Below are 12,858 nucleotides of genomic sequence, written 5' to 3'. Positions count from 1 at the left end.
TGACCCCACCCTCCCCCTTCCTGTGCCCCCAGCCGCGTTCGATAAGAAGTACAAGGCCGCCTACGCCCGCCTGAGCAGCTCCGTGGGACGAGAGGAGCTGCGCAGGAAGCGAGCCCAGCCGCCCAGCCCCAAGGCCGTGGACTGCCGACGCTCCTTCCTGGTTCCGCTGGAGTGCTGATCCCCGGCAGCGGGGGGCGACGCTGCGGCGCACACACACACACACACACACACACACACGCACGCACACGCATGCACACGCACGCGCACTCACACAATAAGACCAGCTGTCTCAGACATCTTCCCAGTGCAAGCTGCTGTTACCATTGCTATAGCCTGGCCATTCAATACGAACACATCTGCCTGTTATGCCTTATGGTGCTTTGGCCCATATACCCCAGTTCACCCTTAGGTTCTGTTGACCCAGGAAATAGTCTGTTCTCTGTCCACCCCTGAGCTACTGCTAAAGGCTAGCCGTACTGCTGATGTAGCCTGGCTCATATCTTATATCCACACTGTGCACCTCATGTGTCTGTTCATTTCCTGCCCTGATTCATATCCTGCTCTGAAGTTCCATTGCAGTCAGCCTGATATGAAGGTCCTTAATGGTGAACTACTGTATGGTGTTCATTCATGACCTTCAACCCCTCAGTCCAAAAACAGCTTTTGTCCATTGTGGAGAGCATATTTAAGATTTGAGGGAAATTTTAATTGCATCGCTCCACAATATATGTTTTTGATTGGACGGATGTGTCTTTCTGTTTTGAAATGGCACATTTAAAAATGATGCAGGTCGTGTAAGAGGCATATTTTAAAGTGCATATGAAGTGCTAATTATACGATCTAAAGATATAAAGTGCACATAAATTACTAACCAGTATACAACTGTATTCCAAATATGAACAGATGACTGTGTTTTCCCCTCAGTAAGAAATGCATGCATGACAGAGACCTGCAGTCTAACTTAATGTACCCAAGTAATATTATGGTAACCAGTCATTACAAACCTGAAACCTGGACCCAAATGTTAACTCCTTTTCCCATAAAGCATAGGAACTTACCACTGCACCAGGTCTGTATGACCAGGGCTGAACATCGCTCACAGATTGGAAACACAGCACTCGGTACATGAACCAAACGAGGTTTGTTTTGGGAGAGAATGGGTGCAAACTATCTTATACTTCCTTTACAGTAAATTACTGTGATCTCGATTATTTTGTACTCCGCCTCTCGTTATTGCCGAACCCAGCCGGCTTTCTTAATTTGCGGTGAAATGGCGAGGCGCAGTCGTTTACCACTTGGGGAGCTCGGTGGCAGCCTGCATTGGCTCATTGCTTGCGAGATGCAGTAGGAATTTTGGATTGATTCGCTTGTTCATTAAGGGGAATGTGGAGATGCGGAGAGCAGCCCACAGGGCTCAGGACAGGACTTCCAGCCGGGGAAAGGGAAGGACTCGGCGGAAAAGAAGGGATACTTGTGACAGAGAGGCGCTGCGGGGTGGTGGAACGGTGGAGGGCTACAGACACTGACGGTTGACCTGGTCAAAAGAGTCTGTCCATCTCCCCCCACCAAGGACCACCTGCCCAGCTGGTGTTAACCAAACGACTTCACGGACTCATTGAAAAGATTTATGTCTTGTTTTTGTATTATATATTTTTTTTGTTGATGGAACTGTTTCTGTATTGGGATTTTTATGCCTGGTGGAAGAGTGGGTGTGCTCAGAAGAACAAACAGTTCCTGTTGAACTGTTTGCGGGAGTAATTTAAGGTGATTGTGAGTAAAGAGGAGCGTTGATGTTGATGTCATGTTTTACCCACATCGTATCCCTAGTTACCTCGTTTTACACTTATTGTCCCCCGATAAATGTGATGGGTATGTTTGTGTCTTCTGCAGATGTTTTTATGGGATTTTTAAAACCATCTCAAAGTGTAGTAACTTGGGAAATGTCTGTCAGATGCTTTTAGAAAAGGTGAGCCATTAAAGGAAACCTGCAGAGCGTGAACCACATGCTATAATCTCCACAGGGCTGTGAAATGTGTGGCCCTCTGACTTGCTGAATCACCAGACCGATCTGTTTATTTTACATCAACCTCATATCACCCAAAATTCTGACAGTAAATTATTTTAACTGATGAATCGGCTGACATTTTTGTTCCCCTGTCAGATAAATACTCAGATTCTGCTAAATATGTAAATAATTGGTATTTTCACACACTCAATCTCATTAAGTACAGTAGTTTATTCTCGCTAAGTGCTTCTCCCTCTATGCTTAAGAAAAATGCTTGGGGAGAGTGGTTTGAATTTTCAGTCTCTTCACATTGTTGATTGACAATTTTGGGCAAGGCCATTTTGTGCTGCTTGTGCCCTAGAAGCATAGTTTATTCATTAATTCTGACACATCACACAACATATCAAGTGACAGACTTTAACAAGTTATCCTGCATTGTAGGTTGGAATAAATCAGTCTAGATCTTATTTTCATTCACTGAAGGAAAATGTATCTTAACAGGTCCCTAGCGGTTATTACCATTAGTGAAGATACTACATGTTGCAATAAATGTTGGTTGAGATTACTTCATGGCACCACGGCTAAAGTGTGTTCCACACCAGGTCTTGGCCCCTATATCAGAATACCTGACTATTTTTGACTCAACTAAAACTGAAACTATATTTTAAAAACTACAATTGAATTTATAATTGTACTTCTCCTTGAAGCATGGCTATATAGTCTGCAATAGCACAGAAGTAAGAACTTTTCTGTTATCAAGGGTTCCTATTTGAATCTGTGAATGATGCTGTTGTCAGGTTGAAGAAAGGGTGAAGTCAAGCTAGCAGTCATTCATTGCCACAACATTCTGGAAAGAGAAAAATATATTAATTAGTGGCTGTAACTGAGTAAGTGGTCAGTTGGAGACATCGCTTCTAGACCATGCCTACTTAAGACATGCAATAAAAGACCAGATATATATTCAGCACATTTGTTTGCTGCTTAACAGCTGAGCAAGTAAAGTCAGTCTCTCCTTCTGTATGAAGGCACAGCTGCTGAGAGCAGCTATGAGGTTGGTTTATAATGGTCTTAAAGAAAAATAAGACAATTTGAAATTCCACCAATGTTACTGTATGTTGCTTTGATGTATGGACATTGTCAAGGGAAAACGGCAATTTTTTTTCTTGTCCAAAACTGTATAGATTAAATGTCAATCAATGAGAAAAAATTGTCCTTCCTATACTTGTCCGGGTCACACCAAGGTTGACAAGGCTCTGTTTCGCATGGGAGAGGCCTGACCAGCAGAGGGCAATATGCCAATGTGATTCAAGTCAACAACATTGCAGTAGTGGAGTGGTGACACATTCTGGAGTCACAGAGACCCTACTTCTAAGGCTACTATTTCAAATGCAAGACTGCAATTATAAAGAGGGAATTTCAAATGTCACTTTTTATTTTTTTATGGGAAAATGAATAATGAAGAAAACAGAATTTTATTTAAGATTTACTTTTTATGTTGTGTTTGCTGTTGTAATTTATATGGCTGTGATTTCTGTTGTAAATGTCTGTTCTGTTTCGTTGTTTTTTAAAAGAAAGAACAAAGACCCCTCCACCCAAATAAACCTGGGTCCGTGTGTTTAATTATGTTATGAGCATATTGTGTTTGCGTTGGTTTCAATTACATGTTTTGTGGATTTGACAAGCAGGTGAGATTAGCTGGCTACCCATTAAAAATGTGTGTGACATTTTTGAGAGGCAACATGTTTTACTTGTTTACTATTAAATGTTTTCCTAGTCTGTTGAAAAGGTCAGACCTGTCCATAAGCATATTCATTTAAGGGACTTTGTACCTTTTGATCAGCAGCACATGATGACTTAAAACACAGAGGATAAAAGACTAATGTAATGATAAAGACTGGAGAGACCAAGTAGCCAGCAACATTGACAGTGTGCCTGTATACGAATTGTCAAAAGCTTTAGCTAGGCTAGAAAAGGCAGCCTCCTACAAGTCGTAGATTGTGTAACATATTTCGTGGATAAAACAGAATTTGCCTTGGTGGGCAGCATTTTATATGATAATGTGAAATGTAAGCGTTAAAACGTATCCCACGAAGGAAAAGGTGACGAGGATCTGTCCATGGGCATAGGTTTGCGCAATCTTTGTGAATGGACGTCAGTTGTTCTACGTAACGAATTAACTACGCTGCACGTTACCATAGAGTCAAGATGGCCGCCGCAACACGAAGGCAGTTGTATCTAAGGACGAACTTTTTTTTAGCGGCTGGGTAATTATGTTTTGACAGCGTAAAGCGTGGACCAGTGGTAGTTGTAAAGAATTAACATCACAGTATAACATTGTTTAACTTTGGAGAGTTACGGTTAGTAGCTAATTATATTTATGGATATGGTTGTACGTTGGTTCACTAACGTAGCTAGTTAGCTAGTTAGTTTTTGAACCCTGTTGTACCGAGCTATCTGTCAGATACTGAGTTAACGTTATGGGATGATAGAGTCTGGTTTTCTATACACGAACTCGGTGTCTAGTTTAGCGAGCTTTTAATTGAAACATAAACATATGGTACTACCCCGCGATGGAAAGCTGATCGGCGCGTTAGCTTTAACGTTAGGTTAAATGAGGAGTATGTGTCATTTGTCAACTCTCAAAATTGAAGTTTAAATACCAGCTTCAGCCGGATGGATGAAATCCGGTTGTAAATCCCTGAAGTACAGTATCCCCGAAAAAAACCTTTGGCTGTCATGTTGAGTATTCTCGCTGTAATTTAGTTAGTAACTAAATTAAAGTAATCTGACTGCTGTTATTTTGTTACTTTATTAGATACCCAAGTACAGCGCTTAGAGGTATGTAATTCGGAGTGTTGACTTGTCCAAACGCGCTCCAGCAATGGAAAGTGGCTGCAGACTCTATGCTCGATCTCTGGCCATCTACGTGGTGTTCTGCGGTTGGATGTCTCTCAGGTGAGGCTGAAAGTGTGGGACACCCACACAGTCAGGAAACCTACTGTAGGATATAGTTACAGCTGTCAGACATTTTTAATTACTTTCTCTCTCTCCATCCCCCCACCCCCCTTCCCTAGAGTATTTAGTGCTGCTGTATTGAAGGAAGAAAATACATCAGGTAAGGTGACATTCACATTTACCATATTTATTTAAATGTACAGCAATGCCATGATATTGCATGTGCTTTAAAATGTTTCTAGTAGTCCTTCAACCAGCTTTAAGCTACTGTAAACAAACACATAAACTAGCAGGAGTGAGTTTGTTTGTGAATGAGGCAGAAGGTATTTTATGTGTGCAGTGTATAAAGGGTCCAGTTCTGCCTCATCACATAAGTGACCTGTGTTGCAGTTGCCGTTGTGGCAGAGACCACACCCTGCTGGCAGGTGGAGGAGTTTGTGGTGTTGGCAGAATGCGCTCTGTGCAGTGATTTTCAGACTGTAAGTAGGCTACCAGCAATCTTCCTTTATTTCTCCTGTTGCAAATTCTAGTCTGGCCTTTGTGCAGCCATGCTGTGTCTTCAAGTAGAACTTCCTGAGAGGAGGGCAATCATTATTGTTATTAATTCATATTCTGTTAATTTCTTATGTGGTTCTATGTTTCTCACAGTAATACAATACACCAGAAAGCAGAGACCTTTCTTTTCTTGAATGTCATATAGCATAACCTGTGGGATAAAGGAGTTGCCAAATAATTAAGTTGATGTGAAGGATGATCATTGGAGGTCCTTTAAAAGCATGAGCTATTCAGAATGCAGATGCTGCTTGTTACATACAGTGTGCTGTGGCTTGTGGGCCAGTATAAATCCAGCTGTATAATGTAATGGTATGGTCTGGCTTCTTTAGAGGAGCTGGCCTGAGTGCAGCCCAACTGGATATGTGGAGAGGGTCAATTGCACCAAGTCACAGAAAGAGGAATACAAGAGGTGACTACTTGCTTTTGCAACATTTTTATTTTATCGTAGGTTTTGTAGATTATTATACTGTATTCTTATGGTAGATAGCTTCCAGTGTAGTTGTATTTTTATTGCATTTAGAAGAGTGGCCATCGCTCTGTCAGGGTGACTGCAAATTAATGTTCTATCATAATCCCTTCCATATTGGTTCCTTAAAATTATCATTGTAATAAGGCTGTAATCTATGCTAAGAATGACTATAGGATCATAGTTTGCTTAGAATGTAGCCCTCTCATTTTAATATATGCTCTCTCTTCTTTCTCAAAACCCCAGCTGTCGCTCTCCCAGGATGGAGGAGCACCTCTTCTGGAAATTTGAGGGCACCATGTTGGCTCTGACTGTCCTTTTTGCACTACTGGTAGTGTCGCGTCAAAGGGCCCTAGACCGCTTAGCGTCAGAGAAGGTCCGCAAGCAAATAGAATCCATTTAGAAACTTTCCTGGGATGAGGAAGCGAAGGGGTGTGTGCAACCAAGCCCACAGTGTAACCTCAGTTTGAGATAAGAACCAATGTCGTATTTCTCCACCCCACCCATCTTTCAGTATTGAAATGAAGTATTTTCAGAATTGGCCATCTGAGGATAACGTTGGCTATCAATGATGATTGGCAATGAAGTGCTAGCCAATTACAGCCAATATCAAATCTGAAATTAATATTTAAAAAGACAATCTGCCAAGCTATCTAACCAGCTTTTCCAGATAGGTGATCACCCTTAATGAGAATTTAGTTCTCTATCAGATGGTGTTAGTCTGGTTTCTTTCTTCAGAATCATTCTTGTCAGTTATCAATAATGCATTATCTGCCACTATCTTTATGGAGTGTGTGCTCAATATTTGATTTGTGTTTGAAATCTTTTGACTATCAAGTGGAAATCCCAGAATAAAATGTGCAAACTGTTTAATGCAAGGGTTAAATGCATATTGAGTTCCAGCTTGTGATTCCTGTAGTAGCTGTGTGCTGCTATGTAATGGTATGGAAATAACTACGCACTTAGGGGTCAGATTTAGTTCAGTCATTATTACACTATGGCCATCAACAGTTCTGTGTGGTTTCATTTTGTGAGTAAAGAGAAAGGGAGTCCAGGCAAATGTGAACACTTTCACAGGTTTCAGGAGTAAGAAGTAAAGATATCTGCACACTGTATTATATGCTTCCAAAAACGTTTCCGGGTGCAAACGACACACTGATCTGCAAAGATCTTTGTAAGGTGTAGTTATCACAAGGAAAGCTATCAACTCTGATAGCTATTCCTGGCAAAGGCCTTTGTAGGTGGAATGGTATTCACACCATTGTGCTCGTTTGGGAGAATATAATAAGGTATGTCAGTGTCTGTGTTTCTCATCAGTTCTTATATTGCTGTATGTGGAACAGGGATTGCACTTAAGAAGACCCAATGCAGAGACTGCATAATCTCAGTGTATGTTTTGATGTTATACGGTGGAACTTTAAATGAAGAAATATGAACTGCCTGAGCCATATTGGGTCCTGTTTAGAGCTTAGTCAATCACCAGATGCTGCTTGGATGCACAAAAACATCACTTTGCCCTTTTCGTATTTGTGTTATAAGGGGAAAAATGAATTTGTCTTCCTTGCCGATAATTTTTAAACAGCATAGCACAATTCCCTGTTTTGAAGAGACAGGCTATTACAAAATGTCGTCTCAGGGACATTTTACAGTCTATTAAGCACAGTTTATGGCTTTGAATTGGTTTGAAACCTTCCATCTTAGGTATATACTGTACTGTACAGCTTACGTAGTTCCCTTTATTTTCCGGTCTGGGAATTCCATAGTCATTGGCTGCAGTTATTACCATTTTAATCATAAATATTTGGCTTTCAGAAAGGAGAAGAGAATGTTCAATATTCTTTTAAACTCTTACACAGTACAATGTCCAGTCCAATGTCCAATTCAACTACATTAAGTACATTTGAGTCTAATAGTTACCATATGTACTCTGTAAGAGTTGATTTTCACTGTAATACTGAACGTTTTACTGTGTAGTTCTTAGTTTCATTTATTCCTTTTTTAACAGATACTGTCATGAGTATGGGGTTCCTGATATCTTAACGTTTTCTTTTTTTTTTTTAAATCAGTAATAGATGTGCAAAAGTCTGTTGGCTCAGGCTTTGTCTGTGTTACGATTCAGCCACCATTGGTTCTTTAGAGCCGTAAGAAGCAGGCTATGGTGGTACATTTGGTGCTTGGAATTCCAAACTTAAACCTTTCTGTCTGCCTGCTGAATTTTTCATTCTTCAGTTGAATACATGTAACAGGCCTGAAGTTTTCCACAGAATGCAAATAGAATACATGTCCATGGTCTGCTGTGATTATTTTGACAGTGAGGTGGCTTTGGAAAGGAGCATGTAATGCACCTCTCTCAGTGAACACAGAATGTTCTCCCTTGGTTTGTGCTTCAGGGATGCTGCTTGTCAGAGTAATGGCACTAAGGTTTTCAAGAACAGTAGTTTTGCACTTAAATTAGTTTATTAATTTTTATGTTTGAGTCTATATATTATTTCTTTACTGTCCAAACATTGTTACAGTTATATGTATGTAGGAGTTTAAATACAAAAATTTATAACATTGTTTTCTTAAACTATAAGCACTCTTGTACCATAGATACTCATTGAGGTTTAATGTATAAGAGATTACCTACACTTTGGCTTATGTTAACCCAGAAATTGTTTTAATTATTGACTACTTAACTAATTGTTTCCAAATTGTTTTCAACATTTTCAAAGGTTTTATGTCTGTGATTTCATTCCATGATTAATGCTAACTTGATTAAACCTGTAGTTTTTACTGGTTTGCAAACATAGTGCAGAGGCATTTTTATCATATTGCTTTTTAAAAGTTTTTTTTACAAATTATTTATGAAATGTGAAATTTAATGAGATGAGCTACTTTTTTTACACAACTTCTGTAGAGGATGGTGATTTAAAATGTTTTATTTTTCTTCTTGAGCTTTTCCTAAGTATTTATAGCCTGTGAGTATACACAACTGTGAGGTATCAAAGATCATAAAGAAATGCAACAGGTTGTTCATAGCTTATTTTCCAAAATATTTATTCTGTGTTTATGCATTTATACTCAGCTATTGCCAGCCTCTGAATAAAATATCACATGCTGAAATAAGTAAGGCTTTTATAGCTGTTATGTCTACATGCAGTTGATGTAAATCTAAACGCCGTGTTCACATTCAGAACAAAATGCACATCTGTATTTAAGCAAAATAAAAACAGTACTTAAGAGCACACTACATAGAGCATTCCCAAAATACAGGCTGACTTCAAAATCTGAAGTAAAAAGCATCTGCAGCTATACATGTACATTTGTATTTGTGCGGGAAGCAGATGCTCACGTCCAGAGCAGCTTTCCCTTTCCCATAGTGTTCTCGTGGAAAGCACTTGATGCCAAGACTTAAAATATTATTTAAACATCAGTAAATGTTTAAAACAACCAGTCTGTCGTAGAAAATTAAAATGCATATTCTGATACAAAGAAGGGGCTGAGAAATCTATTAGGCTACTAGGGTGCCCAGAGTGCAGGTGGGGTCAAACATTTGAGGAAAAAGTAGTTGCACTTGGACCCTCGTGGACAGTCGCATAATTGGCCGAAGCGAGCACCCTTCTTCACGGAGCAGAAGTCGCCGACACTGCACTGAGGAAAAGAAAAAGCAAGTTTTGAGAGAAGTCGGCAGGCGTAGTGCTGTCCTAAAGATTGTCTTTACCGTGAATTGCGCGTAACCGCTTTTATTTCAAGGTCTCAATTTCGCATTATACAGTTGGTTGTATCTCTTGTAATCTTTGCATTTCTTAAGAATATGGTTTTTCTCCGAACTTGGGTGAGTCACATAAAAAAATAATTTAAAAAACCTAAGATTGCATGATTGCAAGTGATAATGTGATAGTCTATGATATATAGACTAATATGTAACGGTTTTAAAAAGTGAATTTGATATTAATATATTATTGTGATTGTTATTTTGCGGTCCTTTTTAAATAAATGTATTGTATGTGAATCACTTTAGTTTGCAAATAGTTGAACGAAAAGTGATATCAAAGTAATACATTTTTTATGTAGCTGGTTGCATACCCGAGGGAGACGACTGTGCGTCCTTTCCAAAATAGCCATTCTTCTATTCCGAAGTTTTTCGAGAACGTCATGGAGAACATCTAGCTGCAAAAAAGAGATAAAAAAAAAAAGATGTATATAATTTTCCCGCATCATGAAAAGCACAGGTCTACAAAAAAAAATTTTTTCTCTTTACCTCAACTTCAGATAAGATCGTCCATTTGCACATACTTAGTACGAGGATTTATACAGTGACCTTATTCCAGCAATACAAACATTTTCATTGGTCAGTGAGAACACACTTAATATCACATTTAGGTACAATAAAGAGTCAGGTATTCATGGTGACTATTGTCTAAAATTGCTGAGGGTACGATAAAGGTGCATTCTAACTATATTGAATAGGTTGTTCAAACTCACAAGTTCCTTCTTTTGTTCACCGGTATCATCTGTTTTCAGGCGTAACTCATCCAACCGTCTCGCTTCCACTCTGGATGATAGGGAGTGTCCGTACAAAAAGATACACAGTGCCAGCAATAGGGCAGTGACATTTGCCATGTTGTGATTTTCACAAGCCACCGGGTGGTTGTACCAATCATGTACCAAATGTACTTTGGTGAAGTCGAGCGCGCGCTTTAACAAGGTTGTGGTTACGCTGTCCAAGGTGCTGAATGAATTTCAGCTGTTCGACTGGTCCGCAGTGACTGACGAAATTGATTCACGTCTGTTGGTGCAATTAATCCACACACCACTCTAATTCGAATTAATCCACACACCACTCTGTAACAGCATTAAGAGGGCAAATCGAGAATGGAGCATGCTGTTCCTCTTCCAGTTACGTGAGAACTGTTTATGGTGTAACGCACATTATGACAAATGTATTCGATCTGTTTAATTCGCAAACTAATTGTCATAATGTCAAAACCTGATTATGTCAGGGTAACTGTAATAATCCATATTCAGCAGATTGGTATATCTCCATATAGCATGAACTATTTTTCATTTTTGGTCTAGGGCTACTTTCCAGGGTTTATGTTACGTACCCGTAACATTGTGAAAAGCCCCTCAAGGAAGGTAGTTGTAGTTTAGTAGTTGACCTGTTAAACAAATCTGTTACCTCGTGTGTTTGCCTGTCTGTTACGTAAAAAGATAAAGGGGGACCCATACGCACATAATCCTTTGGCTGCTCTCTGCTTAATCGTTTCCGTTTTTAGACTGGTATAATGATCAGACAGCGTCATAGTCATGAGAATCCTGAAAATCATGACTTGGTCAACCTTTTGGCTTCCATGAGTACCTTCACTCTCAGCGGGAAAAAACTACGAAAAAGTGCCTAAAAGAGTACAAACGTTTGTCATTGGAGTGGTAGGCTACCCTATAGATACATAACATTATCCTTGGTCAGCAACAGATAAATAATTTGCATCTTTTTTTGCTTTAAAGTGCTTATCAGTACCTAAAAAGAGCATTGTTGTATTTTCAAGGTACATTCGTTCTTCAAAGGAAAAAATGTATCTCCGTTGTACCTTTATTCCGGAGAGTGATGATCAGGCTACTTATCTACAGTAAGTTTTAGCCTTTTACTGGCCTTGATGTTGGGGCCATCGTATTTTAAATCAATGTTTTGTTTAGGGCGCCACACTGACTGATTTCTTTCTTATTTCCTTGAACTGCTTAAGGAAAGTGTATTGCCACTTTCGATTTTGGCCCTAACGTACCAATGGCAGCAGCTTACTTAACGGTCAGAAAACTATCATTGCACTAGATGGCAGCACTTAAACGTTAACTCAAATAGTTTTATTTTTTTTTATTTTTTTATTTTTTTTAATTATTTGAATCTAATTAAGTTATGAAGTACAAGGATTAGGCCTACAACTGGTACAGACATCCCAGGACCTGAGTTTGAACTGCTCCACTATGGTGACCCTCATAATACCCACAGAAGAGCAGCTGTCGTTTTGTAGACATAATAATAAGACAGTAATAGAGTCCTCAGGGTTGTTACAAGAGGCCTGGGCCCAGAAGAGGGGTATCATAGAACAAAAAAAAAAAAACTAGATTTACTGCTCTCCCTCCACTCTGCGCACTTCCAGGTTCCTACAGTGTCTCAGCTCCCAAAGCAGGGTTCCAAAGTGGAGCAGGCCAAGATAAACACGGGGGTGAGGATGTGCAGATGTTGTGGCTGTCTTTCATGTACCTGCAGCTGGGACTGGTTTGGAGGGTGGGTGGGAGTGGGGTGGGGGGGTGAGCTGCAAGCCGTTGAACCAGTGGTGCGTGAGGCCAGGCCGAGGGGTTGAGGAACCCGTATCACTGGAGCTCTGTGGACCATCACTCGTTCCCTCAGTTGCCAAAATTCCCATCATCGCCTGAGGTTTGGTATGTCACCCCTGGCCTCCTGCATATCCCCCTAATTCTTTGGTGTTATCCACACCTTTTTTCTAGTCTGGTTCCATGATGCTCTGTGCTCTCGTATAACTGCTGTCATCTTGACAGAGTTCACGCAGTGGTTTCTGGTTTCATAAAAGACATTCCCATACTCATTTCAGTTCAGACGTTTCTCACGCAATGATCTCTCTCACCAAATGATCTTCGTGCAAATATGCTATGTAGACTGTATAGACAAACTGTATCTATACAGTGAATTACTAGAATACATTGTTCATATAGTCCTGCATACATCACACAGTTATTTTGGGGGTTCTGCCATGTGTGCCCATTCAAATATTTCTATCATTAGCATTATGGTAGGACATTTACTATTACTGCAAGGCACATGTTTTCACCATTTTCATTTACACCTGTGGCTCTTTTAAGATACCATTCTCACACT

The 12,858-nt window shown here is 39.9% G+C and overlaps 2 protein-coding genes across 5 annotated transcripts in view; both read left to right on the top strand.

Annotated features, from left to right (window-relative positions):
- Positions 1–3,606, top strand: part of LOC118208030 (DENN domain-containing protein 4B-like) — a 38,582-nt gene extending 34,976 nt beyond the window's left edge. For all 3 annotated transcript variants that reach the window (XM_035382298.1, XM_035382304.1, XM_035382312.1), the window contains exon 29: positions 33–3,606. In XM_035382298.1, the coding sequence (XP_035238189.1) occupies positions 33–178 (146 nt within the window). In that variant the 3' untranslated portion in view covers positions 179–3,606. The remainder of the gene's footprint in view (positions 1–32) is intronic.
- Positions 3,607–4,127: 521 nt separating this feature from the next.
- LOC118213471 (protein JTB-like) lies at positions 4,128–9,089 on the top strand. Of its 2 annotated transcripts, none has more exons than XM_035392488.1 (6): positions 4,128–4,269; positions 4,821–4,960; positions 5,080–5,120; positions 5,351–5,439; positions 5,845–5,924; positions 6,228–9,089. In XM_035392488.1, exons 2-6 carry the CDS (start codon positions 4,887–4,889, stop codon positions 6,382–6,384), a joined length of 441 nt encoding a protein of 146 aa, XP_035248379.1. In that variant the 5' UTR covers positions 4,128–4,269; positions 4,821–4,886; the 3' UTR covers positions 6,385–9,089. The 2 variants fall into 2 exon arrangements, with proteins under 2 accessions (XP_035248379.1, XP_035248378.1); XM_035392487.1 differs by having other exon boundaries at positions 4,193–4,362.
- The last annotated feature ends 3,769 nt before the right edge of the window (positions 9,090–12,858 follow it).

The sequence above is a fragment of the Anguilla anguilla genome, chromosome 1 (assembly GCF_013347855.1).
Source record: "Anguilla anguilla isolate fAngAng1 chromosome 1, fAngAng1.pri, whole genome shotgun sequence".
NCBI lineage: Eukaryota > Metazoa > Chordata > Actinopteri > Anguilliformes > Anguillidae > Anguilla > Anguilla anguilla.
The sequence above is the reverse complement of the archived record's forward strand: the minus strand, read 5'-3'. Positions and strand labels throughout refer to the sequence as shown.